Below are 25,672 nucleotides of genomic sequence, written 5' to 3'. Positions count from 1 at the left end.
GGGCATGGGGTGCCACCACAATCCCCCGGGCATGGGGTGCCACCACAATCCCCCGGGCATGGGGTGCCACCACAATCCCCTGGGCATGGGGTGCCACCACGCTCGCTCAGCCAAGGTGTGTCACCTCATGCCCACCCAGCCAGGCACTCCCACCCCTGCAGACGCTCCCAGCAAGGTGCTGGAAGCTGTGCCCTGCTGGAATAGCTGCTCCATCCCAGGATCTCAGGGGAAGGCAGCCCCAGGCATGGCGGGCAGGGCCTGGGAGCTGTTGGCTCTCCCACTGCCCAGGGATGCCCTGCCCAGGATCGACACAGTACTGACCCCTCTCCTGCCCATCCTGATTCCTTGCTCTCGCTGCCAAACCAACACCCGACGTGCCCAACCCGCCCTGCCCTCACCCCTCCTGCCCCTCACCCGAGAGCATGCGGCCGCGGCGCGAGGCCTCGGCGGCCAGAGCGCACGAGATCTCGATCCTCTTCTCCTGCTCCTGCAGCTGCGTCTCGGGGTCCTGGGGGGTGTCCACCTCCCCCTCGCCCAGGGGGATCACGTTCTGCAGGCTGTGTGGAGCACCCGGCGTCAGCGCCCGTGCCAGGCCCCTCGGGATGGCCGGGGAAGGGTTCACCCCCCCGGGATGGCTGGCACGGGCACCGCAGCCCCACCTGGATTTGGCAATGAGGGTCTTGATCCTTTCCACCTTCTTCTGCTTCTCCTTCATCTCCTCGGGGCTGAGGGGCGATTCGGGCTCCAGCTCGACGTACCGCTCAGGGATGAGGACTTTGTCAGGCGTGGAGAGCTGGGGGCAGTGGAAAGGGGTGAGCCCTGTGCTGGGCATGGGGTACCCGTCCCCCTCCAGCACCGCCTGCCCCACTCACCCCAACACCCGCCTGGGCGATGGCAGCCCCTGGTTAGTGGCTCCAGGACGGATGAACCCCCCAGGGATGCCCCACGTCCCCGGGACACCCCGTGCTCACCTCCTTGTGGATGTCCACGTCGTAGTGCTGCGGCTCCAGCTCCATCTTGCGCAGCCGGGCGATCTCCTCCTGGGGGGTCTCATACACCTTCCCGGGGTCGTCCGAGCGCAGCGCGGCCTCCAGGTCGGAGATATCCACCTCATGGATGCTGCGGTGCCGGCGCACCTGCGAGGGACCCCGGCCCGGCTGAGACCCCCAGGATGGCACCGTGTCCCCTTCCCCGGCCCCCAGTGTCCCCTCTGCTCCAGGAGGGACCTGCCAGGCGCAGGGACTCACCACCTTGTAGGAGGTGGGGGTCTTGGTGCCGGGGGGCTCGGGCTGCTGGCTGCTGGGGAGCTGCAAACTGCGCCGCTTCTCCTTCATGGAGCCGCTCTGGTGGCGCTTCATGCGGTCGATCTGCTCCTCCACACTCATCTTCACCTTCGTCTCAGTGGCGAACACGGCGCTCTTCGGTCTCTCCTGGGGGCAGCCCAGCCCTGAGTCACCCACCCCTGCCCCATCCTCCTGGTGCTAGAACCCTCTGCCGTGGGCTGCTGGGCTCAGCCCTTTCCTGGGATGCCCGTTCCGGGAATCGCCCGGGAGGGATCTCAAGGAGTGGATGGTGAGACACGGAGCCACTCAGCAGCAGGCTCCTCTCTGCAGGCTGCTCCACAGCTCCCCCCCAGCTCACCCAGCCCCCCAGCCCGACCCCCAGCCCCTCAAGCCGAGCCCTACCCGGGAGCTGAGCCCGTTGGCCATGCCAGCAGCACTCCTCCTCGCCACCACCTCCTCCTCCGCCGGAGACTTGGTCCTGGGGGGGACGATTCCCACTGCGGAGCAAAGCAGAACGCCAGGCTGAGCCCCCCCGGGGACCAAGGGCAGGGTCCCAGCAGGGTCCTCTGGGGTCCTGCTGTCCCCAGTCGAGCCATACCCTTGTTGAGAGCCGCCTGCTTCTCTGCATCCTGCTCCTGCCGGCCCTGCAGGAGCCCCTCGCCCGGGGGACCAGGGGGGCTGGGTCGCTGCACCTCCTTCTTGCTCTGCTCGAAGCCTGGTTTGGGCTGTGGGAGGGAAGCAGGGCCCTGGTGAGCCCCCCTGTCCTGTCTGGGGGCCACGCTCTGCCTGGGGACACCCCCTGCTCTCCACAGCCACGGACACGCTCCTGGCAGTGGATGGACACACAGACACCAGCCACAGGCCAGGCTTCTCCACGGGAAAAGCTCCCTGAAAGGCTGATGGTCCCACCACGGCACCCAGGAGCTCTGGGACAGGGACACCCTGGTTCTGTGCTGGGCTCCAGCCAGACCCTGTGCCTGTGGGAAGGGGGGTGGTCCCACAGGGGCAGGAGTTGGGACAGGCATGAGAGTGAGCCAAGGGCCATTTCTGGGGTCCTTTCCCGCCTCGTGTCCCATGGGAACAGCCTGCCTGGAGCCCAGGAATTGCTGGTGTGAGGGAGGGCTGTGGCAATGGGCCAAGCAGCCCAGGGTGCCCCCTCAATGGACACAGTGAACCCAGACACCCCTTACACCCCATGGATCCACGTGCAACCGCCCCTGTGCCACCCACAGCTGCTGGAAGTGCCACCTGTGCTGGCAGTGTGACCCTTCCCAGCTCTGCCTTGCCGTGCCAGCCCCCTCGGACACACATCCCAGCCCCCAGCTGCAGGGACACCAGTGGCTCCTGGTGCCCACACCTGGCCCCTTCCCCCGGCACGAGCACGGCCGAGGCAGCAGCAGCAATTCCCACATCCAGGTTTGCCCTGGTGGGCAGGAGCTGGGGGTTCACCCCTGTGGGCAGAGCCCGCCAGCACCACACAGGGAGCGGTGCCACGGAAGGACAGCGAGAGAGGTGAGGGCAGAGGAAAGCAGAGAGGGCGATGCCAAGGGCTGTGGCAGCCTTGGGGGCTGCCCAGGAGGGGACAGTCCGTGTCCTGAGTGAGCACAGTGGGCGCTGGGGACCTGGTGGGGACACGAGGGCCATGGGGGGGCTGCTGAGGGGATGGCAGGTAGAGCCACGTGCTGCTGTCCCCACGCCAAGTGCCACCTCCACGCTGTCCCTGCGGGCTCGGGGTGGGCAGCTCCGTGCCCTGCCTCATGCCAGCCCCTGCCACGTCTCGGGGAGGAGGAGCACGGGGTGGCAGCTGCCCTGGGTTCGGTACCTGTCCCCGCTTGGCCTCTGCCCCGCCGTGCTGCCAGGAAGGGGACGTGGGGTACGGCCAGAGGCGGCTCTCGCTGGGCAGCGGAGGGACGGCCGGAGGAGACTCCAGGGGGACGTAGGACTTGGGGAGGGGAGGTCGAGGCGGGCCTGGTTCCTGGGGCAGAGCGTGAGGGGGGAGAGCAGAGAAGGAAGAGAGAGTTAGAGAGAGGCCAAGAGACAACACACAGTGGAAGTGCCGAGACAAGGAGGGCAGGAGGGAGAGCGGCGGCTCCAGAGTGTCTTTGTGTCCCTGGGCAGAGGGGGACAGGGCATCCCACCCCACTGCTGAGGGGGACACTGCATCCCACCATCCGTGTGGCCCAAACGGTGCCCCCAGGCAGAGCCACGAGGAGAGGCATCTGTGCTCTGTGCCTGGCGCCCAGCATCCCCCAATCCCACCCCAAACCCCCCCACTCGCTCACCTCGCCAGGTCCGGGCTTGGTGGGCGAGCCCTGGGAGCCAGAGATGAGGGAGAAGGGGCTGAGGGGGCTGGTGAGGCTGGCAGAGCTCAGGGGGCTGGCAGGGCTGTTGGAGCTGTACGTCCCCGAGGGGCCCAGGGCCACTGTGGAGAGGAGCAGGAATAAGATAATAATAAGATGATTATAATAAGGTAGTAATATGATAATAATAAGGGCCACCATGTCCCCGAGCAGGAGCTGCTGTCTGCCCAGAGTCACCAGAGACATGCCATGACATGGCACACTGGGGTCTTGGCTGGGCAGGGACAGAGCCCACTCACCTCTGTGCTTGGCAGTGTCGGTGCCACGGGACGGGTTGTTCTTCCTCAGCCCCTCCATCACGTCCTGGATCCGCCAGATCTCCTTCTGGATCTGCCGGTTGAGCATTTCGTTCTGGACGGGGAGGAAAGGCAGTGGTCAGAGCAGGACACGAGGGCTGAAGGAACTGGGGGGGCTTCCACCCCCCTGGGGGGACCGCAGGGATGTCAGGGGGACCCACTCACCTGGATGTCCAGGTTCAGCTGCTCCCACAGGTCGTCGTGCAGGGTGGACACCTCGCTCTCCAGGCTCTCGTACTCGGCGGTGCTGTTTGCCAAGGCCTGGGGGGAAGGTGGGTCAGGGGGGTCCTTGGCAGGTTCCTCCCCTGGTTGGAAGCAGCTCTGGACCAACCAGGAAAGCAGGAGGAGGCTGCACCCAACACAGCCCCCCGAGATGGGGAGGGGGTGGCAGAAGAGGGGACAAGCTCTGAGGTGCCCGTGGGAGCACCCGGTGCCAACAGGCAGGGACAGGGACAGGGACAGTGGCTGGATGGCACCTCAAGGGCTAATTTGCTTTGTGCCTCGTGAGGGATTTTGGCTCCTCTGGCCCCCAGCCAGTTCAGGGGAATTCCCTTTTTGTCTTCTTTTCGGGAAGGGAGAGAAGCGACACAGTGGGAGCTGTGAAGGTCCCCAGGAGGAGGGAGGGGTCTGTTACCGTGCTGGCCTGAGACAGCTCCACACGGATGTTGATGAGCTGGTTCTGGAGCGACTCCTTCTTGTGCAGCAGCTTCTCTGGGTAGGCAGGTTGGCTCCCAAACATCTCCAGCTCCTGGTGCGTCCCCATCAGGGCACTCTCCAGGCTCTCCTGGATGGAACAGAAAGGAGACAGAGCTGTGAGAGCCTGGCTGGTGCAGGAGCTCTGATCCCCCTCCTGAACAGGGCACAAACACCCGGGGAATCCTGGGGGTGTGCACGGCCAGAGCACCTCCCTCACCTCAGAAACATCCCCACTGAGCTGCCCCCAAGGGAGCAGGACATTTGCCCAGAGAAGCTGTGGCTGCCCCATCCCTGGAAGTGTCCCAGGCCAGGTTGGACGGGGCTTGGAGCAGCCTGGGCCAGTGGAAGGTGTCCCTGCCCATGGCAGGGGGCTTGGAACGACATGATCCTTAAGGTCCCTTCCAACCCAAAGCATTCTGTGACAGGGCCATCCCCTGTCCCCAGAGGGCCACTCGAGCTGCCACCACGTACCTTCTCAGCTCGGAGCTGCTGCACCAGCCTCTCCTGCTCCCGCAGCACCTTGTTCTGCTCACAGAGCTTCCCCAGCAGCTTCTGTGCCGGGAGGGAGAGAGAGAGGGGGGAAAGGATGAGGAGGGTGAGGGTCCAGCACGGTCTCCCAGCTGGGAGAGGCAGGATGCAGGCAGGACATGCCCCACGGGGTTGGGTTGGTGGGATGTGTGGCCTTGGGGGGGGTTTCCAGCCTCCTGCTCTCATTGCAGGGGTTTCACCCCCAGCCAGGGTGGCACGGGACAAACTGGGAGATGAAGGATTTGTTCATTGAGGAGCACAGAGCAAACTGGGGACAGCTCCCAGCTGTGGGAGCACGGGGCACAGCTCTCTCCACGGGGACATCAGGGCTGCTGGGGGGGAGGCAGAGGGGCCACACAGGACAGACATTTGCTCTTACATCGGTGTCTTGCTCGCTTATCTTGTAGGGATGCAGAGTGTCCCTGTAGGCCTCCGGGAAGGGCGTCACCTGCAAGCAGAGCATGGGGTGAGCCCAGCCCTGGGATCCCCAGGGAAGGGGAGGCAGCTCCCAGCCCCTCTCTCCCATCCCTGTGAGCAGGGAAAGAGAGGGAAGAGGCGAGTCCTGGAGGTGGTGAGTGCTCCCCATCGATCGGGAGGCACTGGGATGTCAGTGCTGGACATGGATGAAGTCACAACCTCCCTGCCCATCAGCCATCAGCTAGTGAGCCACTGGAATTATCCAGACACAGCCTCTCCACAGGAGCCAAGGACTGAGCTAAAGAGATGCCTCGTGAATCATTAACTGCCACCATTCCAGAGGCAGGGAAACAAAGGCAGCGAGATTGAGCTGTAATTCCACTTAGCAGAGTGGAAACACCTATAAATCAGCAGCTGCAGCAGGGCCTGTTTACCACCACCCGGCTCCTCCGTGAGTCACTTTCCTTTCCTGGAAATCTAAATTACTAATGGGACCTCGGCAATTAAATGCCTCCAAGATCTGGAGATGAAAGGCAGAAGATAGGAAAGAAGGGGATCATTATTGCTAGAAAGCAAGATGCTACTTTAGAGCCATTTAAACTACGGGATAATGCAAAGGGACCTGAATCTGGGAAGTGCCAGCGGGGCTGGAGGCAGAGCCTGGTGGATTGGGATGCTGCTGCCTCCGGGCAGGGAGCCCAGCCAGCGAGAGCATCCCAGGGGCTCCGGTTTCACCCTCCAGCACATCCCTGCTCACAGCAGATGGAAACAGGCGCCTTTTTTGTTGGAAAATCCCAGCGATCTCTGGGCTGCTGGCACAGCCAGAAGGTGCCCTGGACAGCACGGTGGGGCCCCGAGACCCCCTGCCCGGGGTGGGTGGCAGAGTGGGCACAAGTGATGGGACCTGCCTGTGCTGGGAGCTGCAACCCAACACCAGCAGGAACATCCCGGTGCTGGGAACAGAAGGAGCCAGAGCCTCCGGGGCTAAAAGGCTGTTTCCTCTCCCTGTTGCAGGAGTTATTGCGTTGGTTTAAGAGCCTCGGGCTGGATTCCTGTCTGAAATCATCCCACACCTCCTCCTTGCCTCATCAGATGGCAGAACAAGGATGAGCCAAGCCCCGAGCGCAGCCCGAACGAGGATGAGAGTCCAGCACCGCCGCGGCCCCGCCTCGCGCTCTCGCCCGGCGCGAGGATTTGCCAGGTTTTAATGGCTCATGGATGGATTAGCAAAGCCTGGGATGGACTAGCAGGCCCCCGAGGGGGGTGATGCGCCGCGTGGATGCCGGGTCTGCATGAGTGGCGATGGTGGGAGGTGACCCCGGATGGCGCGGGGGGCACGGCCGGACCCGCAGCTGGGCACGAGCCACGCGGGGCCCGGCGGCCCGAGCCTTACTTGCATGTAGAGCTGGGCCCTAGGGGAGGAGGTCTCCACCATCCTGTTGACCATACTGATCAGGGTCTCGCTCTCGCTCATCTGCGGCACACAGGGAAGGAAAGGGCACAGGTCAGCGGAGACGCGCCCGCGCACCGCCCGAGCCGCCGGCATCGCTCCGGGGGCCCTCGGGACGTGAAGTGCCACCTCCTGAGGTGTCCCAGGGGCTGGAGACACGTGGGGACGGCCCCCCCCGGGGCTGCTGCCGCTCCGTTGGGTGCGCCCAGGGCTGGCTGAGCGCCCTGAACGCTCTGGTGAGGGGAAAGCACAGACAAACCGGAGCCGGCTCGGAGCTGCAAACGGCACAGACAGACACGGGCTCGGACAGAGACGCCACGGCGGCAGCACAGCGGGTCCCAGCACACAGACGGACACACAGACCCTGCTCTCACGCAGGCTGGTGGCTCCGTGCCCAGCCAGGGCTGTGATGGCATCGGGGAGGTGACTGACAGCCGGGCGTGGGGACAGCAGCGTCCCCTTGTCCAGCCCAGCAGAGCCTCCAGCAGGGTGGAAACTGGGAGGTGGCACATTGAGGCCGTGCTGCCAGGCACGGATGTGATGGGTTTGGCATCCCTGTGTCCCCCAGAGCTGCAGCCGAGCCCTCCAGGGGGGCAGGACAGACCCCAGCCAGGGGTTCCTGGGGTGCACAGCCGGCGGTGACCACGGCTCCCTCGGAACCGGGTGATGGGGCCACTCAGGTCACCAGCACCAGAGTTCTACCAGGGCCTCTGCCCACAGAAGTGCTGCAGGAACCCAAAGCCCTGAGCAGACAATGCCAGGGGAGCCCCTCATGCCCGGGAACCCCAAGATCCAAGGGGTGACGACACTTTGAGCACAAACCAGGGGCTGAACCCTGACTGGGGGCAGCCGAGGGAGCCGCGCCCGTGGCTGGACGAGCAAGGAGAGAGAAAATAAAGCAGCAAGATGTTTGAAAAGAGACACTTGACAGCGTCACTCCCAATTAGTCTCTCCACAGGTCGGCGGGAGAGGAGGAGGAGGAGACGCAGAGCCTTTTCAGGGAGTGGTTTAAAGAGCCGGGGAGAGGCAGCGATGCTGCCGGTGGCTGCGAAACAGCCCAGAGAGCTTTTATTGCAGCGAGTGCTCCTGCCTGGCCCTGGCCCTGCTCCAAGGCAGACACAGATCGTGGCGATTGCTGCACCGGTGGAGATTTGCAGACTAATGAGATTGTCTCTGGAGCAGCTCCCTCAGTGCCAGCCTGGGCTGCAGCACTGCCCGGCAGCTCCTGTCCCCAGCTCTGGCTGCAGCCCCTGCCTGGACACATTCCTGGGGGTGTCTCCTGGCTGTATTCCCTCCCCATGCTCCTGGGATGAAGTCAGTTCACCGTTTTGCTGCAAAAACCGGAGCGCTTTGGTGTCAGACCCGGTGGGCCCCTCACGCCCACCTGCATCAAACTTTTCACCTCCGAGGAGGAACGGGGCCAGCACGTCACCAAAACCACAGTCCCCAGGGGTCACCTGGCCACCCCCTGCACGGGGGACACCAGCCCTGGGACCCCACACCCTCCAGCACAGCCACGCTGGCACCGTGCACGTGTCCAGCACTGACTGGGGGGTTTCAGAGCCGCTGCACCCCCTGGACCCCAGGGCAGCTCCCCGAGACCCTGGGAATTTAGGAAGCTGCCCCGGCCCCCCCACGCCCCCCCATCTCCAGCACACCACACAGAGGCACTGTCAGGGGGGACTTTCTGCCAAGCAATGAGCGACCCTACGGATGGGAAGGATGGAAGAAGCAAACCAAAGACCAACTCGTGCTGCTGGAATGCCAAGAAGGGTGAGGATGGATGGATGGATGGACGAGATGCTGCGCCAGGAGGGAAGGGGAAAGCTGCTGGGGCGGGGGGGGGCACGAGGGGACTAAAGCAGCAGGTGAGGTGGGGCTGGCAGCCAGCTCTGCCTACCTGCTGGTCCAAATACTCTAGGTTTCTTTGCAACTGAAGGTCTAAAAGTTCATCCTACCAGGAGCCAGCAGGCACGCGGCAAGAAACGAAGGGCAAAACATATAAAAGAAGAAGCAAAAGCAGTTAGGTGAGGGCTATGGAAAGGCCTCCTGGCTGGGAAACGAGGCACCTCCGGGGCACAGAGCCGGGAACGCCGCCCTGGCCGTGCCCTGCGGACCCCGGTCGCCCTGCGGCTACGAGGATGGATGGCAGCATGGGTGGCTTATGGTAGCTCAGGCTTCTCCCTCCTCCGATGGTCCTGCCCCGTGGTTTTGGGGTCGTGCTCTGCGGGGGGACCTCTCGGTGCCACCCCACCAGCTCCGGCCCCTCCGAGAGGAAACAACGCAGGAAAACGCAGCAGCCGTCGCCAGAAGGGAGGAAGCAGAGGGGGAGAGGCAGGGGGTGCACCGGCCTCAGGCAGGGACCACCCTGGGGAAGACGGGGGTCCAAGGGCGTCCCGCTGCTGCAGAGCGGGGGCCAGGGGCCCTTCCACATGGATTTCCTTTGGGAATGGCCGGGAGGGACCAGTAAAAGGACCTGCAGTCCCGACCTGGCCCAGAGCAGCCCAGCTGTGACCCACAAAGCTGCCCCTGGAGTGCAGTGGTTCCTCCTTGGCCATCTGAGTGGGGACCCCCCAAACTGACCCCCCCTCCCTGGGCCGGCAGCACACGTACCATTTTGTCGTGGATGGTGGGGGATGCCGGGAAGTGGTACGGATACACTCCGGGGGGGACGGGCCGCCTGTCACCCAGGTAGTCGTACTGTGGAGAGAAGAGACCCCACCCCAAAATCAGAGACACGTGAGAGGCGTGTGAGAGCCAGAAAGCACAGGACAGGACAGACCCCGGCCCCCAGCAGGGTCAGGCCTGGCTTTGGGACAGGGTCACCAGCACTCCCTGCTTGGGAGCACATCACCCATGGTGGCCCTGAGCACCCCACCCCACTCATCCATCCATTCCTCTGGAACAACCACAGCCAGGGCAGCTCTGCAGGATCACCAGGGGGGCCCCCAAAGCCACCAGCTGCTGCAAGGTGGCCCTTTGAGGCCAGGCTGTGCACGCAGAGGGGACACACGGTGCCGCAGCCCCCCTGCCCTGCCCTGCCCTGCCCTCCCCAGCGAGGGTCCCCCTCCGTCCCTGCGGGCGCTCACCTTGGGCGAGCTGATGGACCGCCTCATCATGAAGGGGGTGGGGTCGGCGTAGATCTCGTCTCCGCGGGGCGGGAGCCGCTCGAAGCGGGCGCTGGGCGAGCGCACGGGCGAGTACACCCGCGGCCGGCTGTAGGAGCCCTGGCTGGGCGAGCGCGGCACCGAGCGGGACCGCGGCTGCAGCGACATCCTCCGCAGGGAGCCCGAGGCCGCGTCCACCTCGTCCAGGTAGGGCGGCTGCCTCCCGGGGGCCGGCAGCCACAGCGGCACGTCCTGCCGGCCGAACCCGGCCGGGTCCTTCCAGTCCCGCAGCTGGAAGGTGCCCCCGTTGCGGAAGGAGTGACGCTTGTCCTCCAGCGCCCAGGGCGGGCTCACGCGGTCGAAGGCGGGCATGGAGCAGATGCTGTCGGGGCGCACCCCCGCGGGGTAGTACTGGTACTCCTCGGGGTACTGCGGCGAGTAGGGGGAATAGTAGTCGGGCACTCGGCGAGGCACGGGGTAAAACCTGGTGGGGCTGGAGCGGGGAAGAGGGTTGTGAGAGCCAGGCTGGAGGGCAGGCAGTGCCCGGGGTTCAGGGGGCACGGACAGACTCAGAGCAGGCAGCTCCAACACTAGTGTCTGAAAAGCTGGCTGGTTGGAAGCCCTCCTCCCAGGCACTGCAAGGTGCCCATCCCTCCTGGCATCCCTCTTCCAGGGATCCCATGGTGGCCTCCCCTCCTGCCATTCCTCTTCCCAGAGATCCTGTGGTGGCCTCCTCTCCTTGTATCCCTCCTTCCAGGGAGACCGTGGTGGCCTCTGCTCCTGGCATCCCTCCTCCCAGGGACCTCCAAAAATCCACCTCCCCAAAATCCACCCTGCATCTGACTCCTCAGGGCATCCCCTAAGCAGCTCAGAGCCGGCACACGGAGAGAAAGGAGAGCCAGAAGGGAGATCTCCTGACCCCAGGAGGGCAGGAAGCGGGCGGGAAGGGGAAGAACATTCCCAGAGCACCATCCAAGGGACAAGCCTGGTGGAAGGGAGCGGGGTCTCACCTGCGCAGCTCCTCGGGGGGCACGTTCCCGCGGCGGGAGTTCACCCACTGCTGCAGCTGCGTCATGGAGCTCTTGCGCTGGGCCACCTTGTCGGGGTTGGGGCGGGGGGCGGCGGCCCGGCGGGGGTCCCTGCTCTCTCCGTCGGGCGGGGGGAAGGCGGTGCTGCCGGGCCGGCTGGGGGACGGGTACGGCCACCCGTTGGGCTGCGGCGGCCGCTCGGCGCTGCCCGGCCCCCGCGGCGCCTCGGGGTAGGGGCTGCCCGGCTCCGAGGGCCCCTCCTGCCCGCCCACGCCGTTGGCCTTGGCCAGCGGCTCCTTCTTGCCCTCCGCCCGCTCCGGCTTCCTCTCCATCTTCTCGGAGCCGCGGCCGTCGCCCTCCCCGCGGGTCTTGGCGTCGGGGTCGGCTTTGGGGTGCTCGCGGTGGGCGCTGTTGCAGTGCAGGTGGTGGTGGTGTTTGCTGGGCGGGATGTTCTCCGAGTCCGGCTTCTCGTGCCTGGGGGGTGCCGAGACGGGAGAGAGGGGTCACCTTCCCTCTGTGACGCCCCTGGGGTGGCCGGGAACGTCCTGACCCTCCCTCGGCCTCGGGGGGCCGGCACCACCCCAGCTCCCTTCTCCAGAGGGTCCCTCACGATCCCAAAAGTCCCCAGCCGTGACGCACCCCCCCATCCCTGGGAGAGCGGGGCAGAGGGGTGGCACAGGGAGCTGGTGGGCGCTGACCTCTGGGTCGGGGGGATCTGCACCCGGGCGGCCTCGCCCATGGCTTGGATCCAGGATTCCTGCTCCTCCGTGTTCTCGGCGCTGAAGAAGTAGGTGCGGATGCCGGCGTGCTCGGCCTGGGGAGACACGGACTGCCCGTTACTCGCCGGCATCTCCTCCACCCAGCACACCGTCACCTGCAGGGGGGCACACAAGTGGGAGAGAGAGAGAGACAGGAGGGTGAGAGCTCCACTTCCACCCCGGCACGAGGTCCTGCCAGCGCGGGAGAAGCCAGGAGTGGTCCTTCCCCGCTGCAGGAGCCTCCCAGCCGCATGCACCCTCCCGCCGAGCAGGAGGAAGGCTCTGCAGGCCCCTCACAGGGGCTTCCCTGGGGTCACGATCCCCCCGGGGTCACTCCCAGGACCAGCCCTGCCCAGAGCCCCCCAGCAGAGGAGCAGCACCCCAGTACAGAGGTTGCTGCACCCCAAGTGGGTCCCCGTGGGGCACAGGGGGGCTGGGGAAGGGTTTATGTCCCAGCGAGAGCAGCAGCAGTGTTGGAGCATCATCCATGCAGGCTGAGGGGGAAGGTGGTTTCTTGGCCCGGAAAATATTTTTTGGGGGGGGCAAAAGGTTTGCTTTTGCTGCAAGATGTTGGTGCCATTCTCCACCCAGAACGTGCTGGAAGGCACGTGGTTATTTAGGGCCTTTTTGAGGCTTCCACCTTCCCCCTCTCTGGAAAGGGATGGGAAGATGCAAGGAGGAAGAAAAGGAGGGAAGATGCAAGGAGGAAGAAAAGGAGGGAAGCAGGAGGGTTTTTCCCCTGAAAGACTTTGAGGGCTCAATCTCTTAAAATAAAAAAATTTAAAAAAAATATTGGGTTTTTTTTTATTGATTGATTAAAACCCTCCCTTGGGTTTCCATCCTCCCCAGAACATGGGCACTGTGCCCAGCTGGGGGTCACCTCCTGAGCCCCCCATGCACTCCTGCCTCTGCAAGCTCTGCAGCCAGAGGAAAAGATGCAATCAAAGGGATTCACCCCCTGGATTAGTGGGAGTGGGGGGGGCGGAGCATGCGGGCGAGCCTGGGGGTCCCTCACCCTCTGCATGCACCAGAAACACAAGAAGGTACTACCTAGGTGGTGGCTGGGTGCTGGTGTGGTGGGTGGCACGAAGAGACCCCTCCTGTCCGGGGATCCTCACCCGCAGAGAGAGGAGGAGGAAACACAGACACGGGGTCAGCGGGGCAGGAACAAACCTCCCCCGGCCCTCGGGACCCTCTCTACCCTTCTCTGGACAAAACCATCCTCCCAAAGCCTGGGGAACACCAGCACAGAGCTCAGCAGAGCTCAGCTCGTGGGCAGCAGCTTTGCAAGGCTTTTCCCCACCGGTGTCACAGAGACATTTCATAGAATCACGGGATGTTTGAGGTTGGGAAAGACCTCCAGGACCATCGAGTCCAACCTGTGCCCAGTCCCCACCTTGTCCCCCAGCCCAGAGCACTGAGTGCCATGTCCGGTCGTTCCTTGGACACCTCCAGGGTGGGGACTCCACCACCTCCCTGGGCAGCCCCTTCCAATGCTTAACAACCCTTTCCAGGAGGAAATCTTTCCCTAATATCCAACCTGACCCTCCCCTGGCACAGCCTGAGGCCGTTCCCTCTCCTCCTGTCCCTTGTTCCCTGGGAGAAGCGCCCGACCCCTCGCCAGCTCCCCCCTCCTGGCAGGGAGCTGCAGAGCCAGAAGGTCCCCCCTGAGCCTCCTTTTCTCCAGGCTGAGCCCCCCCAGCTGCAGGTTTAAGGGTGGAAGCTACAAAAATCCATCCCCTAGGCTGGAACCACTCCTTGGCAGTGCCCTGCAGGGACCCAGCACTGGCTCTGGACACGGGAAGGTGCAGGTTGGGTTTTTGCACAAGGGCATTGGCCCATCAACAAATGGGTGCCAACATGACCCACAACTACGGGCAGCACGAGCAGCTGTGCTGGTGAAAGTGCCTCGTGATGCCAAAGGTGCCCAGTGATGCCCACAAGTGCCAGGGAAGCTCAGACCCTGCTCTGATGCCTGGGATGGACGTGGGGGAGCAGCAGCCGCCCTCACCTCTCCCTGCTCTGCTCTCCACTCCAGCCCCACGGCAGTGACTCATCACGGGCTCCTCCCTTCCAGTTACACTTCCCAGGCAAACAGCTCAAGCAGAGCCGGAGTTGGGGACACCTCCGTGCCTGGCTCTGGGAATGCTGCCAGGAAGCGCCGCGGCAGCCGGTGGGACAGGCTGGCGGGAGCAGCGATGGAGAGGGGAAACTGGGACGGGGAGAGGGGTAGGAGCATCCACCAAGGCCCTGCACCCAGCTCTGCCCTGGGCTGGGGGGCAGCAGCAGGGGTTGGTGACCTTGGGGATGCTGCTCAGCCCACGTGTGCCTCAGTTTCCCCGGCACAAGGCAGATCCACGTGGCGTATCCACAGGGGATCCCGGGATACGCAGTCAGCCCTCACCCCAGCTTGCTCCAAGCCCCGTCACCAAGAAAGCCAGAAGAGCAGCAGGGACCCTGCCAGCATCACCACCGCCCCAGTGCCGCCCCAGTGCCACCCCAGTGCCCTGTCCCCTCCCAGCCCCTGACCTTGAAGGTGTGCTTCCTGCTGATGTTGTCCGAGGGCTGCACGGCCGCCACGCGGAAGCTGAGGAGGGGGATGCTGCCCAGGATGTTCTCCTCCTTCTCATCTGGGGGGGGAACGCTGGGGTTACACACACACAGAGGGGTTGGGAGCTCTGGCTGCCCCCCCAGCAGAGACCCCCCCCCATCCCACTGCTCCTTCCCAGGGGGACACCCAGGGAGCCCACCTGTGGGAATGCACTGCCCGCCTGTTGCTCCCGCAGCTCTGCCTGGCTCACAAACAGCCTCCTCAATTATTGATGCCCGCCCAGGGCTGAGCCCCAGAGCTGCCAGGGAGGCGGGGAAGGCTCTGCATTAACCCCTCAGGTCCCCAGCACAGCGAACACCCCCACAGTGGGGTGCTGGGACCCCAAGACCCCTCCACCTACCCCGGCACACCCTCCTTTGAGCACGGAAGGAGCCTGGGATTGCACAGAGGTGCCCGGGTGGTGGGCACTGGGTCACGCTGGGGGGGTGGCATGAGCTTTTTGGGGGGGCATTGGGACTGGTGCTCAGGGTTGTACCTTTGTAGTAGAAGAGGCACCGATCCACCAGCACAAACCAGCGCTTGTTCCACTGCTTCACCCCCGAGCTGGCCTGCGAGAGAGGGGCCGTGAGGGCAGCGCCCACGGGCACGGCTGCTCGTGGAGGGGAGGCACCCAGCAGGGCTGGCAAGGGGGGTGACACCCCTGGGGAGGGGGGAAGCACCCAGCACGTGGGTTGTACCTGCTTGTAGAGCCACCCGCTCTTGGTGACGGCGGCGTTGGGGTTCCTCTTCATGGAGTTGGAGCGCTTCCCGAAGGCGATGCCCTTGCGGGAGGAGCGCGGGGCCTGCAGGGGGGCAGAGGAGCCGCTCAGGGGGGGTCCCTGGCACCCCGTCCCCGCTCCTCCCTGCCGTGCCCCGCGGCGCCGGGCACCCACCCGGCCTCCGGGGCGCTCCGGGGGTCCCTCCGACACCATGGCGTGGCCGGGGGGCTCGCTGGGCACGGTGGGCGGCCGCTTGCTGCCCGCTTTGCTGGACATGTCCGAGGTGGGCCTGCGGCACAGGGGAGCCGGGTCAGCACGTCTGTGTCCCCCCACCCCGCAGGAGCTGCCCCCCACCATTCCCAGCCCACCCCCCCACCACGTGCCCCCATCACCAGCCACTCCCGGGCCCTGAAAGCAGGAGAGTTGGGAGCCAACTCACTTGTGCAAGTCGAGTCTGGAGCTGTCCTCGGGGACCTGTCCCGTCACTGGGTGCAGGAACGTGTTCCGCCTTTCATTGTGGCTGTGGAGACAAGAGGGGGGTTGTTAAGAGCCCCCCACAGAGACCCATCCTGCTGACCCCACGCTTTGGATCTCTCGTGGAATCACGGAATCGTGGGATCACGAAGGTTGGGAAGCTCTCTAAGGTCACTGAGTCTCCAGCCATCAGCCCAGCACTGCTGTGTTCACCACTAAACCGTGTCCCCAAGTGCCACATCCAGGTGGGCCACCCTGGAAGTGAAGCCAGACCCCCATCTGGCTCCCCCCTCCTGTCAGGGAGTTGCAGAGAGCGAGAAGGTCCCCCCTGAGCCTCCTTTTCTCCAGGCTGAGCCCCCCCAGCTCTCTCAGCCCCTCCTGCTGCTCCAGCCCCTTCCCCAGCTCTGTTCCCTTCTCTGGACACACAAAGATTTCACTGGCATTTCCCAAAAAGTGCTCAGCTCACTGGGGACCAAAACAAGGGCTGTAGTGGCCAAGCCCCCCTTCTTTCTGCTGCTACATTTCAGGAGTCACCACTGACCCCACTCAGAAGTCACTGCAGCAGCAGCAGCAATGGCCCATCCAGGGCTGTGCCTGCAGCGACATCCCCAATGTCACACCCTCCCCCTGCTGCTTTTAGGGCCATTTGCCAAAATACTGCAAGGTTTAGAGCAGGGTCACCTGGCCATGGAGGGCTGTGCACCCCCCAGACCCCAAACACCAGCCCAGGGCCCCCAGCACAAGCTGTTGCTGGTTTGGTGGTGCTGGGTACAGCTAAAGGTGGCTGTGCTGGGCTCCCTGGCAGTGCCAGGAGCAGAGAGACAGGGCAACTGCCAGGCTCAGCTGGCACCTTGTGCCATGTCCCTGCCCCAGTCCCACACAGCTGGTGTTGTTGGGCACCCCCAGCACTTCATCGCTTCACCTGGGGAACCCCCTCCCACGCTGCTTCCCAGGAGGAAAGGACAAGGTTTACCCACAGGTTCAGGGCTCCATCCCGGGAAGTTTGCATTGGACCCCATCCCCGTGACCTCCCTCCTTCCCAAAGCTGCCAGGCACTGGGACATGGGTGCCCCCCCCAGCAGCCCGGCGTGACACCAAACTCCTGCATGTCAGCAAAACAGGGGAAGTTTGAGCAAGAAAACGCAGCTGCCAAGACCATCCCATCCCGAGCTTCACCCCAACCTGGGCAGCTGCCAGGCCCTGAAGGCATTAACCACTTCCTACCCAAAAAAGCACCGCTGAGCTGCTCCCCCTTGCAGGTCCCACTCCGTGCCCTGCCATGGGTCTGATCCCCTCTGCCAGTGCTCCCTACGCTCGGGGGCATCTTAAACACCCGGGGAGTGTGTGTGCACCCCGCAGCGAGGGGGGGTCACTCCCCCAGCACCTGTTTTGTCTGTGCCACGACCGACCCGAGTTATCCTGCCCAGCCCACGCTCCAGCAGCAGCCCAGGGGGTTCTACCACCGGGGCTGGAGCTGCTCCCAGACCCTTTTTCCCCAGCACTGACTTCAGGGGGTTCAAAGCACGGCTGCTGGGGCAGGTCCCAGGCCCCCCCATGGTGCTGACACACGGGGAGGGGGCAAATGCCAAGCAAGCAGCACTCCGAAAGCACCAGATGTGGGAAGTGGGTGCTGCCAGGACCCACCAACGTGCCGGAACCCCACCCAGGGGGTCCCCCCATCCCTGCCCACGACCCTGCACCGCAGAAGGTCTCTGTCCCCGCAGGCTGGACTCTCCCTGCTCCGCCGCCAAGCCCAGGACACGCACTCTTTGCAGCCCCGCGGCTCCTCCCGGTGCCTCCCCCCGCCCCAGGTCTGCCCCCACCCCCCGACAAGGCAATACCCCCAAAACAGCCGAAGAACCTCCTGAAAGCACCGCCCGGCAGCAGCTCCCTGGGCTGACCCCGCTCCAGAAACTCGCGGGTTCCCATCGCCTCCCAAGCACTGCAATGCAGCAGCCACTGCCCGGGCTGAGGGTCCCTCACCGCCGCCCGCCCGCGGCCCCCCCCGGGCCCCCCCCAGCCCTGCCGGGGCTCCTACCTCACCCGCCGGTCCGCCCGGAACTTCAGCATCGTGCCAGGGGCCCTCCCAGCTCAGCGCCAGCTCCGGGCTCCCGGCATGGCCACGGTGGGCACGGACAGCACCGGGTGCCACCGCGGTGCCACCACGGTGCCACCACGCTGCGGGGCGATGGCACCTGCCGGGGGGGACAGCCCGGGGCGGGCAGGGGGATGCGGGCGGAGGGATAAAGCTCTGCTTGTCCTCTCTCTCTCTGTCTCTCTCTCTCTCCCAGTTGTCCCAGTACCCCGTGCCCGGTGGCATTGGCGTTTCCCGGCGGCGGCGGTGGCGGAGCTCCGGTGGCTCCGGTGGCTCCGGTGGCTCCGGTGGCGCCGGGGCTGGGCAGCCCCGGTGTGCGGCAGCCGGCGGGCAGGCGACAGCGGGGACAAACAGCTCCCGCTCGCGTCCCCGCGCAGAGGAGAAGCGAAGGGCAGCGCGGCACCGCCGCCTCCCCCAGCACCGGTGCGGGGCCGGGGAGCCGCCGGCGGCAGGAGAAGGGCCGGAGGGGCAGGTCGGGGGGCTGTGAGGGGCTGAGAGGGCTGGCAGGGGGGCTATGGGGCCCCCCCACCCGGGCAGGGCAGTGGAGCACGGGGGCTGCTGCCTGGGAAGGGGGGGTGTCAGGGCGGGGGAGCAGCCGCGCTGAGATGAGCTCTGTCGCTGCCCTGGATTCACCGGCTGCATCCCTCCCCCCTGCTTCTGTCCCCAAATCATCCCTGTGTGTCCCCCCCACCCCTTCCCCCCCGCGGCTGTTCCTTCCCCAGGTCACGCCGAGAGAAAATCCCAGGAAGCAGGACGGGCACAAGCACCGACCACCCCAGCAGTGGAGGCACAGACCCTGCGAGGCATCAGCCCCCCCAAATTCCGGGGAGCCCTCACAGCACAGGTTCAGAGCGGGGAGGAGCAGGATTCGGGGTGACTCACACCCTGCCTGGCCTTTGGAAAGTGAATCCAAATCCATCAGGGCTGGTATAATCCTTGGGAGGAGGGAGGGAGGGAGGGAAGGAGGGAGGCAGCGCTGGCATTTCAAAGAAACCTCCAAAGAAGGAAGCGGAGCACGGGACGGCGCCTGGGCTCCATCCTGCTCCCTCAGCACCCCGGGCACTGCCCACTCAGCCACCCCACCATCCACCTGCTCCTCCTAAAACACAGTGCCCTCAATTCCACCCCCTTGGGGCGAGCTCAGCACCAGTGCCCACCTCAGGGATGCCCCTGCTGCCCCTCAACTGGCACCAGTGGTCCCAGCCAGGAGGGTGTCAGGGAGCAACCAGGGACAGGAACCACGTCCCCACCGTGTGCCAACACTGTGGCATCACTGCTCCCAAACCAACTCAATCCACCTTTTTAGGGCACCTCGGGCATGGAGATGCCCCGTGGTGCCATCACTGCTCTCCTCGCTGGCACAGGGAGAGACACTTCCATGGAGAAACCACCACCACAATGCCCAGGGGCAGCACCAGCCTCGTGCCAGCAACCCCAGCCCTGGCAAAACCCCAGCGCTGGTTGTCCCCACGTCCCCCCTTCCCCACATCTCCACTTCCCTGCATCCCCACATCCCCACCACAGCGACTCACCCGCTCCTCCATCACCACCTCCTGCCAGTGCCAAGGATCCGGGGTCAAGGTCCTCCAACGGCCTCGGGGACGTGCCAGCTCCCCAGTGTGACAAAAGCCAACGCTCACCTGGTGGTATGGCCACTGTGGTGGAGAGGGATCTGCCAGGTGAGGTGTGGCCCTTTTTGGGGACGGCAGTGGCAGGGGACAGTGTGGCAGGAGCAGGGGAGGAGCCACAGGACCCAACTCTGGCTGCACTGGAGGCTCTGAGCCCCCCAGTGTTGGGGTTTCCCCTCTGTCACCCCCGTTCAGTGTCCTGGGGGGCTGTGCCAGGGTTGGGACCCTTTAAGCCGGGTCCAGCCCCAGTTTTCCAGCCTGGAGCAGGCGCTGTGCTCCCGGCACCAGCTGGGCTGTGTCACAGTCACTGGTGCCGGGGGAGGGCAGGGTCAGACCCGTGGCCGATGGACTGGACACGCTTCAGGGCTCCAAACAGCAGCTCGGGGGTGGAGGCTCCCCCAGACCTCCCAAGAGAGCTGAGGGGGAGAAGAGTCCATGCTCTTCCTCAGGGAAACATCAAAGGAAACCACTTTGAACTTCCTCTTGCTTTTTCTCTGGAGCAAGAAAAGGGAATAAATGCAACAACTGGGAAACAAAACTTTCACTCAGCGCTGCTGTTCTTCCCCTTCCCCAAAGCTGAAGCTCATTGGGACCAAAGGGACAACCCCCCGTGGCTGCCCCCACCCTCCCACAGCCCATCGAGGTCACTGCTTTCCTGCTCTTCAAACCCCAGACTTGCTCTGGGCAGGTGGATGAGGAGGGAAGTGGCCCCTCCACACGCCCCACCTTGAGGTGAAGCCCTGCAGGTGATGCCAGTTGTGCTCCTGCTGCTGCATTCCCAGCTGGTATGACAGGACCCCTCCTCGTGGAGAAGGTGGGATGCACCTGGGAAAAGCTCCTGCTCCCCTCCAAGAGCAGACAGCAAGCCTGGCTCGGCTGGCTGGAGGCAGCCCAGCAGCCCCCAGACCCCCCGTGTGCAGCCCACCTCAGCTAATGGGAACCATTCCCACTCCAGGGCTTCTCTCCTGGCTGTTATCCAGCAGTGGGAAGAGGGGAGGTGCAGGCTCACCCCCGGGGCCTGCCAAGCCCTAAACCCAGAGCAGGGCAGGGGGGCTGTGGGGACCCCGACCGGCCCTGCCAGGGCGCGATGCCGGAGCCGTGGAGCTCTGCCGGAGCCTCGCCCGGGCCAACACCATCCCTCCAGCTCCCAGGCTGGCCCTGTGCCTCCAGGATCCAAGCCCTGCGTCCTCCCACGCCCCAGCCCCGATTCCAGCTCTGGCAGAAGCCTCAGTGCTCCCCTCACAGCCCCTGGCTCGGGGGGGTCAGGGATGGGGGGGCCCCACTGCGGCTGCTGGGATCTGCCACGCCAGGGGCAGGGGCAGGCAGGGAGCCAACCCCCCGAAGTGATAATGAAAACTCGTCATCCCGAGGTTTTGCTCCTGTTTCCAGCATCCAGGCAGCTCCCAAGGAAGGGGCTTGTGTGGCCACCAGCCAAACACGCCCTGTACACTGGCCTCCCTCCTCTGTTTTTCTAGCCCTTTCTTCACCTCTCCCTCTCCTCCCGAGCCACATCCCTCTCCTCCGACTGCAGCCCTTGAAAATCCTTCTCTCCCAGTTAACTGCAGTGCTCAGCACCCATGGGAAGGGACTCCAGGTCACCCTGTCCCCCACAGCCCCTGTGAGGGCCTGGCAGGGAGAATCCACCCTTGGATGAGCAAGTGCAAACTGCCAAATCCCAAACTGCAAGAGGAGCCCGGGGTGGGAGCAAACACATTATAATGCACTAATAAAGGGGACCCACCACAGCCCAGCTCCACCCCACTCAGCACAGGGCTGCAGGGGCTCGAGGTGCAATAGGGATAAAAAAAATTAATGAAATGAAGTTTGGCAGGTGGAGGGCAGGTGCCAGCAGTTCGGCTGCTCCAGAGTCTCCACGTGGGGCCATCCCAGCTCCGGGCTCCTGGACTTGTGAGAGTTCCATGCCAGCCCTGGGAGAGGGCAGGAAAGGAGAAAAGGTTGCAGGGAAGAGGAGAGGGAGGGAAAGGAGGGATGGAATGCTGCAAGAAACCCCAGTCCGGGCACCACATCCGAGCCAACCAGCAGCCCTGGGAATCCCAGTGCCTGTGGATCTGCAGCACAATCAGCCTCTGGGAATAAAGTGGCTTGTGGGCACTCAGAATCCTCTGTGTGGAGCTGCATGCTGAGGTTCCCTCTGGCCCATCACTCTGATGCTGCCACTGGCCAGCTCCTACTGCTCCTGGCACAGCAGGGACCAGCAGCCGGATCTCCTCCTCAGCCTCATCCCTGCCCTAATCCCGGCCCCCTCCATCCAGCTGAGCCAGCATTTCCAGCCCTGCATCCATCAGGGCTGGGGGCCTGGGGCAGCACAGCCCTCCTGGACAACAAAACCCACTCCTGCATCTGCACAGCCCCCTGTGCCCCTGTCCCTGTGCCCCTGTCCCTGTGCCCCTGTCCCTGTCCCCGGCCACGGTGCCACCCCCAGTGTCACTGCTGGGATGGGAACGGGGAGGCAGAGGGAGGTTCCTGTCGCCTCCTGCCCTTGGCTGTGCTGGGGCTGCTGTGAAGCAACCCCAAAATCAAGGGTGCCAAAGGAGTCCCAAGAGAGAGGGTGCCAGTCCAAGCGCCCCATCCCCACCTCACCCCTCTGGCAGACTGCACCCACAGCTGCCACCACAGTGCCCTGGCAGGGACCACCCTGGCTCAATGCTGGCAAGAGCCTTTCCAGAGCCAAAACAAGTGCTGTAGTGGCCAAGCCCCCCCTTCCTTCTGCTGCCACATCCCAGGTGTCACCACTGATCCCACTCAGAAGTCGCTGCAGCAGCAGCAATGGCCCACCCAGGGCTGTGCCTGCAGCAACGTCCCCAGTGTCACATCCTTGCTGCTTTTAGAGCCATTTGCCAAAGCACCTCGACCCCCCAGACCCCAAACACCAGCCCAGGACCCTCCAGACCCCAAACACCAGCCCAGGACCCTCCAGACCCCAAACACCAGCCCAGGACCCCCTGCTCCTACAAGCACAGCCTGGCCTTCAGCTCGACATCATCCCTCTGAGTTCCCGTGGGAGCCGTGCTGGGAGGGGAGGAGGAAAAGCCTGAGCTGGATCCTCTGGGAAGCAGCAGGGCTGTTGTGCCGGGCTTGCCAAGCCGGGCAAAGTCCTCGGGAAGGGCGGGTGGAGGCTCCCGGGCACCCGCAGCCCACGAGCAACGTCACCACCATCACCCAGGGCCCTCCCGGCCGGGCAGGGTGCGTGGGGAGAGAGAGCAGGAGAAGCGCCCGGTGTCCCTGCCGTGGCAGGGCGGGATGGCCGGGAGCAGGGATGGCCGGGAGCAGGGATGGCCGGGAGCAGGGAAGGCAGGGGATTTCCAGAGAACAAAGCGGCTGCTGGCAGCCGGCGTGGCCGGCGGCGGGGAGGGCGAGTCCCCCGCTCCCGCGCCAGCTGGGGTCGGGGAAAAGCACAAAAAGCACAAAAAGCATCGGGAGTTTGTGTTTTATCTCCCTGGAAACCCCGGCTCCATCCCAGGCACGGCCCACGGGGGCGGCCGGCCAGAACACGGAGAGCTGGAGCAGGCGCGGCAGCATCCCGGATCCGTGGGGTGACATTTGGGAGGGTGACAGCCCCGTGAGGGGGTGGCCCGGGACATGGAGCAGAGCAGGTGACAGTCCAGGCCCTGGCAGCACTGAGTGTCTGGCACTGCTTTAACCAAGTGGCTCCATTGTCCCTTCCCGGGGGCAGAGCCCCTGCCCGCTGTGCCCGGGATCACCAGGCTCCCAGAGCCACCGCTCCCACTCACACAACCCCTGAGCCGCCACCTGGACCCGCACCTGGAGGCTTTAAACTCTCCCTAAGCTCTTTAAGAAACCACTTCCAGCGGCAGGAATACCTGTCCTGAGCAATCCCTGGCACGAGGCATCAAACCAGCCCGGTCCCAACCCCTCCCCGGCCAGGTCGGGTCAGGAGTGGGGATTACGGAGCAGCAGCGCTGGGAAAATCCTGCTGGGACAAATCCCCAGCACCTGCGTGACCCATCGTACACACGGATAATCACACCCACAGCCCGACGTGCCCTCCCTGGCGTGCTCAGCTGTGCCAGTCACGGCCCGGCTGCCCTCGGGGCACCGGCTGCTCCTGGCCACAGACAATGGCCCACGTGTGCCACGGCCGGGCTCTGTGTGCCAGGGCTGTCTGTGTGCCCTGGCCGGGCTGTCTGTGCCACGACAGCCGCGGTGACACTGCACACACGGGCACACACACACACACACACACACTCACCGGTGCCACCGCGTGTCCCCTCTGCCCACGCTGCCTGCCAAGCCGGTGTCTCTCCCGCAGCCGGCCAGGGTAGATGATTTTCCTTCCCAGCCCATGGAGACCGTCATTGGTATCAATCATTAACAGCCCCGGCAGCTGCCGGCGGCCTTAACCCCCTCGGCTCCGTGTGGCGCGGGAGGAGCGCCGGGAGAGGTCCTGTGCTCCCCCTGACAGCGCCTTTAACGGCACCGTGACACGGAGATCACTGCAGGACAACGGGCTGGGGATGGAAAGGGGCTTCCAAGGGGCTCCCCATGGGCCTGCAGCCGCTCCTGCAGTGTCCTGTCTCCACGCACTCCCATCCCGCTCCCTCGGCAGCAGGAGCCCTGGGAGCAGCCCTGTGTGTTCCTGTGCATCCCAAGGGCCGTATCCTGCCTCTGCATCCCGGCGGGAGCTGCTGGAGACCCCGCTCTCCCCACCCTGAGGGACAGCCAGCAGTGTTCATCCCAAGGGGCTGAGGAGGGGGCGGAGGGCAGGGGCTGCTCCCCCCGGCTGCCCACGGAGGCAGGAGGCACATCCACCCCTCGGTGGGGCAGCATCTCAGCTCAGGGGTCTCCCTCTCTCCTTTCACTCAGCTTTTCCAAGGAACATCAATGGCCGTAACTTTATCCGGGCGTGTTTACAACCCAGCTGCAGCTCTTGGCTCCCTCGGCCGCGCCGGGGGCCAGCTCGGCTCCCGCTCAGCCGGCACAGGGAGCCGCCAGTCCCCGCTGCCGGGGGTCTCCCGCACGCTGCGGTACCCGCGGCGCTGTCCCGATCACCGCATCCCCATGGAGACGGGGCACAGGCACCCGGCGCTGCAGGAGGAGCACGGGGGCCGTTCCTGTGCCTGCGGTCTGCGAAGCGGGTGGACAGATGTCCCCGTCGCCCCCCCGCCGCTGGCTGCGTTACCCAACCTGCCAAGGGGTTGAATGATTAACCTCCGGCTGCGCCATCGCCGGGAGCTGGTGCAGCCCTGCTCTGTCCCTGCTCTGTCCCTGCTCTGTCCCCGCTCTGTCCCCGCTCTGTCCCCGCTTTGTCCCCGCTCTGTCCCCACACAGCCCCGGGGTGCAGTGGCACCTGGGACCAAGCCCTTATCCCCGCTGTCCCCAAGCCCAGATGATGTCACCAGCTCCCAGGACCACCCCAAGCCAGGTCCCACCAGCTCAGCCAGCCCAGGGGAGCCACCAGATCTCCCTACAAACACAGAGAGGGGCTAAATCCAGATCCCTGTCCCAGCTCCCACGGGTCTGGAGTACTCACAGCACCGGCGCCACAGCCCAGCTCCAGCTTCCCAGCACGGACAAGCAGGGAATTTCGCCTTCTCCAGCCCCAGCTGCAGCGCCGGGGGCGTCCGGGCTGGAATGATCACAAATAGCCTTGGACAAACATCTGCACGGCACCACCCCGTGTGGCTGGAGCGCGGAGGGAGGGCGGCTGCAGGATGGTTTCAATCATCATAAAAACCCATCAAACGCCTAAAAACCCACAGAGGGGATCGAGCTGCAGGCACGGCAGCTGATAAGACCCCCCGGCCGTGGGGTTCAGCCCCCCGTGTCCATGACGTGCCGTGCACAAGGCACAGCTTTTGGAATTCCCGTTCCCCACACCCGCGTGGGACACGAAGCCAAGAGCTCCTTGCTCCCTGAATTGGGAGCACTCAGAGGGCGCAGGGCCCAGAGCAGGGGGGTAAAATCAAGCATCCCCCTGCTCCCAGCAGTGAGTCCCAGGGCTCTGCAATGCCAGGCGTTGCCATTCCCACTCTATCCCACCGGGACCGGGTGTGGGGTGATCCCCATCCTGGGCTCCATCAGCCACGGCAGGTTGTGCCACTCCCTGTGGAGTCTATTGATTGTTTTTGTCTAAATTCCCAACTTTCCATGGGCATCTCAGACAGATTAAAACTAAAGTCACAAGAGTGGCACCTCAAGGTTATGGGGGGCATAACCCGGGCACAGACCCTGCCAGCCCCCGTGTCCCTGCTGCCACCACGG

The 25,672-nt window shown here is 64.8% G+C and overlaps 1 protein-coding gene across 19 annotated transcripts in view; it reads right to left on the bottom strand.

Annotated features, from left to right (window-relative positions):
- Nucleotides 1-25,672, bottom strand: part of PLEKHA6 (pleckstrin homology domain containing A6) — a 44,214-nt gene that overhangs the window by 3,605 nt on the left and 14,937 nt on the right. For 2 of the 19 annotated variants that reach the window (XM_017832223.1, XM_017832230.1), the window contains exons 1-25: nt 23,661-23,691; nt 15,672-15,752; nt 15,407-15,521; nt 15,212-15,316; nt 15,010-15,082; nt 14,453-14,553; nt 11,864-12,039; nt 11,148-11,639; nt 10,120-10,630; nt 9,644-9,730; nt 8,931-8,984; nt 6,974-7,054; nt 5,543-5,611; nt 5,107-5,187; nt 4,574-4,723; nt 4,105-4,200; nt 3,883-3,994; nt 3,566-3,705; nt 3,106-3,258; nt 1,882-2,008; nt 1,686-1,780; nt 1,248-1,430; nt 972-1,136; nt 660-793; nt 415-557 (exon numbers count right to left, since the gene is read on the bottom strand). In XM_017832223.1, coding sequence (XP_017687712.1) covers nt 415-557; nt 660-793; nt 972-1,136; nt 1,248-1,430; nt 1,686-1,780; nt 1,882-2,008; nt 3,106-3,258; nt 3,566-3,705; nt 3,883-3,994; nt 4,105-4,200; nt 4,574-4,723; nt 5,107-5,187; nt 5,543-5,611; nt 6,974-7,054; nt 8,931-8,984; nt 9,644-9,730; nt 10,120-10,630; nt 11,148-11,639; nt 11,864-12,039; nt 14,453-14,553; nt 15,010-15,082; nt 15,212-15,316; nt 15,407-15,508 — 3,430 coding nt within the window. In that variant the 5' untranslated portion in view covers nt 15,509-15,521; nt 15,672-15,752; nt 23,661-23,691. Of the gene's footprint in view, nt 1-414; nt 558-659; nt 794-971; nt 1,137-1,247; nt 1,431-1,685; nt 1,781-1,881; nt 2,009-3,105; nt 3,259-3,565; nt 3,706-3,882; nt 3,995-4,104; nt 4,201-4,573; nt 4,724-5,106; nt 5,188-5,542; nt 5,612-6,973; nt 7,055-8,930; nt 8,985-9,643; nt 9,731-10,119; nt 10,631-11,147; nt 11,640-11,863; nt 12,040-12,973; nt 13,312-14,452; nt 14,554-15,009; nt 15,083-15,211; nt 15,522-15,671; nt 15,753-23,660; nt 23,735-24,941; nt 24,978-25,672 lie in introns of those variants that run through there. The other 17 variants (XM_017832226.1, XM_017832224.1, XM_017832239.1 and 14 more) reach the window with 14 other exon arrangements.

Source organism: Lepidothrix coronata, unplaced genomic scaffold (assembly GCF_001604755.1).
Source record: "Lepidothrix coronata isolate B3197 unplaced genomic scaffold, Lepidothrix_coronata-1.0 Scaffold199, whole genome shotgun sequence".
Lineage (NCBI taxonomy): Eukaryota > Metazoa > Chordata > Aves > Passeriformes > Pipridae > Lepidothrix > Lepidothrix coronata.
The sequence above is the reverse complement of the archived record's forward strand: the minus strand, read 5'-3'. Positions and strand labels throughout refer to the sequence as shown.